The sequence below is a fragment of the Fibroporia radiculosa genome (assembly GCF_000313525.1).
Source record: "Fibroporia radiculosa TFFH 294 genomic supercontigs, scaffold67695, whole genome shotgun sequence".
NCBI classification, from domain to species: domain Eukaryota; kingdom Fungi; phylum Basidiomycota; class Agaricomycetes; order Polyporales; family Fibroporiaceae; genus Fibroporia; species Fibroporia radiculosa.
Window position 1 is genome coordinate 704 of NW_012133131.1, and position 1,236 is coordinate 1,939.

Here is a 1,236-nt window from a genome sequence, read left to right on the forward strand (position 1 = left end):
CATACTCATAGCATGACCCTCCAATCTCTTCTTGGGATTGTGAGTGTTTCTTTGCTGCTGAGTCTGCCGAGAGCCAGACTGCTTCTGTTTGGAAGTATTATCCACCTCCATGGCGTTCGGGTCCTTTGAAGATGATGGGCCCATTGATGAAACCAATTGTTGAATATCCATGTCTCCTGCAAATGTCAAGTACATAATCACAGTACTCTGACCATTTCTTTGGCCACTGGGAACTTGCCCTGGCCGCCAAGACATTCTTGATCTCCCTATGCAATCTGTCTCTGATTGCTGCGATCAATTCTGAATCGGTTGACTTCACGAGGTCTGCCAGACCTCTGAATTCACCAATGAACTTAGCGGTGTCTTTTGCCGCTACAGTTTCATATTTCTTGAGCATTCTCAAGAATTCCTGACGCGCATCTTCTTCTTGATCCGTAGTGGTGAAAGCTCTCCGCATTTGGTGTAGGAAGTCATCATACTTCCCCAAATCTTTAGAGTCTTTGACCATGCGATAATAGTTACCGGCCACCGTATGTGCCCGGCCTTCCAATAAAGCCAATACACCCATAATGCGATCTCTGTCCGCAGTTACTCTTTGGTGTGCGTACCATACAGCCAGTTTTTCAACGAACTGTTCAAAGGTCTGTTCCTTTGAGTTGTTCGCAAATCTTCCTGGTTGTGCAATTCGGAATCTTCTTTCTTCTTGTTCCTGCGACATCAATGTCGCAGGTTGTTGTGCTACCATTGCCACATGATTATTCAATTGCTCTACTAGCGAATTGTAATCCTTCCTCAATTCCATATTCACATGCTCCACTTCCGCTAATCAAACGTCTGCAGCTGTTATTTCCTCTTGTTGATCGGTAATAACTCGGTCTGCTTGCTTCATTCGAGTAAATACATCCTGTAAAACCATTTGAACTTCTAGTTGCAGGGAGCTGGTAGTAGATTCAAGTATCTCTTTCCACGCCCTTCTAGTAACTTCATTGTTTTCACCAGGGTAGTATCTTGCTATTATACGCTCATCAATTTGAGGGTTTAATAGATAGAGGGAAGGGTCAATTTCAATGCCAGCCATTGGTATTGAAGATGATGACGACATATTTTAATTGCAGGGTATGTGTAGGTAGTTGTACAACTTCGTAGTAAACATCCTTGGTTTACTACTGACGTCCGATTGTATAATAGAATAAACTTTTCAGAGCTGGTTATTCCAAATAACCGAGTCTCTGCCCA

At 43.3% G+C, this 1,236-nt stretch overlaps 1 protein-coding gene across 1 annotated transcript; it reads right to left on the reverse strand.

Moving 5' to 3' along the window:
- Positions 1 to 97: 97 nt before the first annotated feature.
- Positions 98 to 745, reverse strand: FIBRA_09549 (uncharacterized protein; the record flags this gene model as incomplete). Its single annotated transcript, XM_012321837.1, has 1 exon — positions 98 to 745. One exon carries the CDS (start codon positions 743 to 745, stop codon positions 98 to 100), a length of 648 nt encoding a protein of 215 aa, XP_012177227.1.
- Between the last annotated feature and the right edge of the window lie 491 nt (positions 746 to 1,236).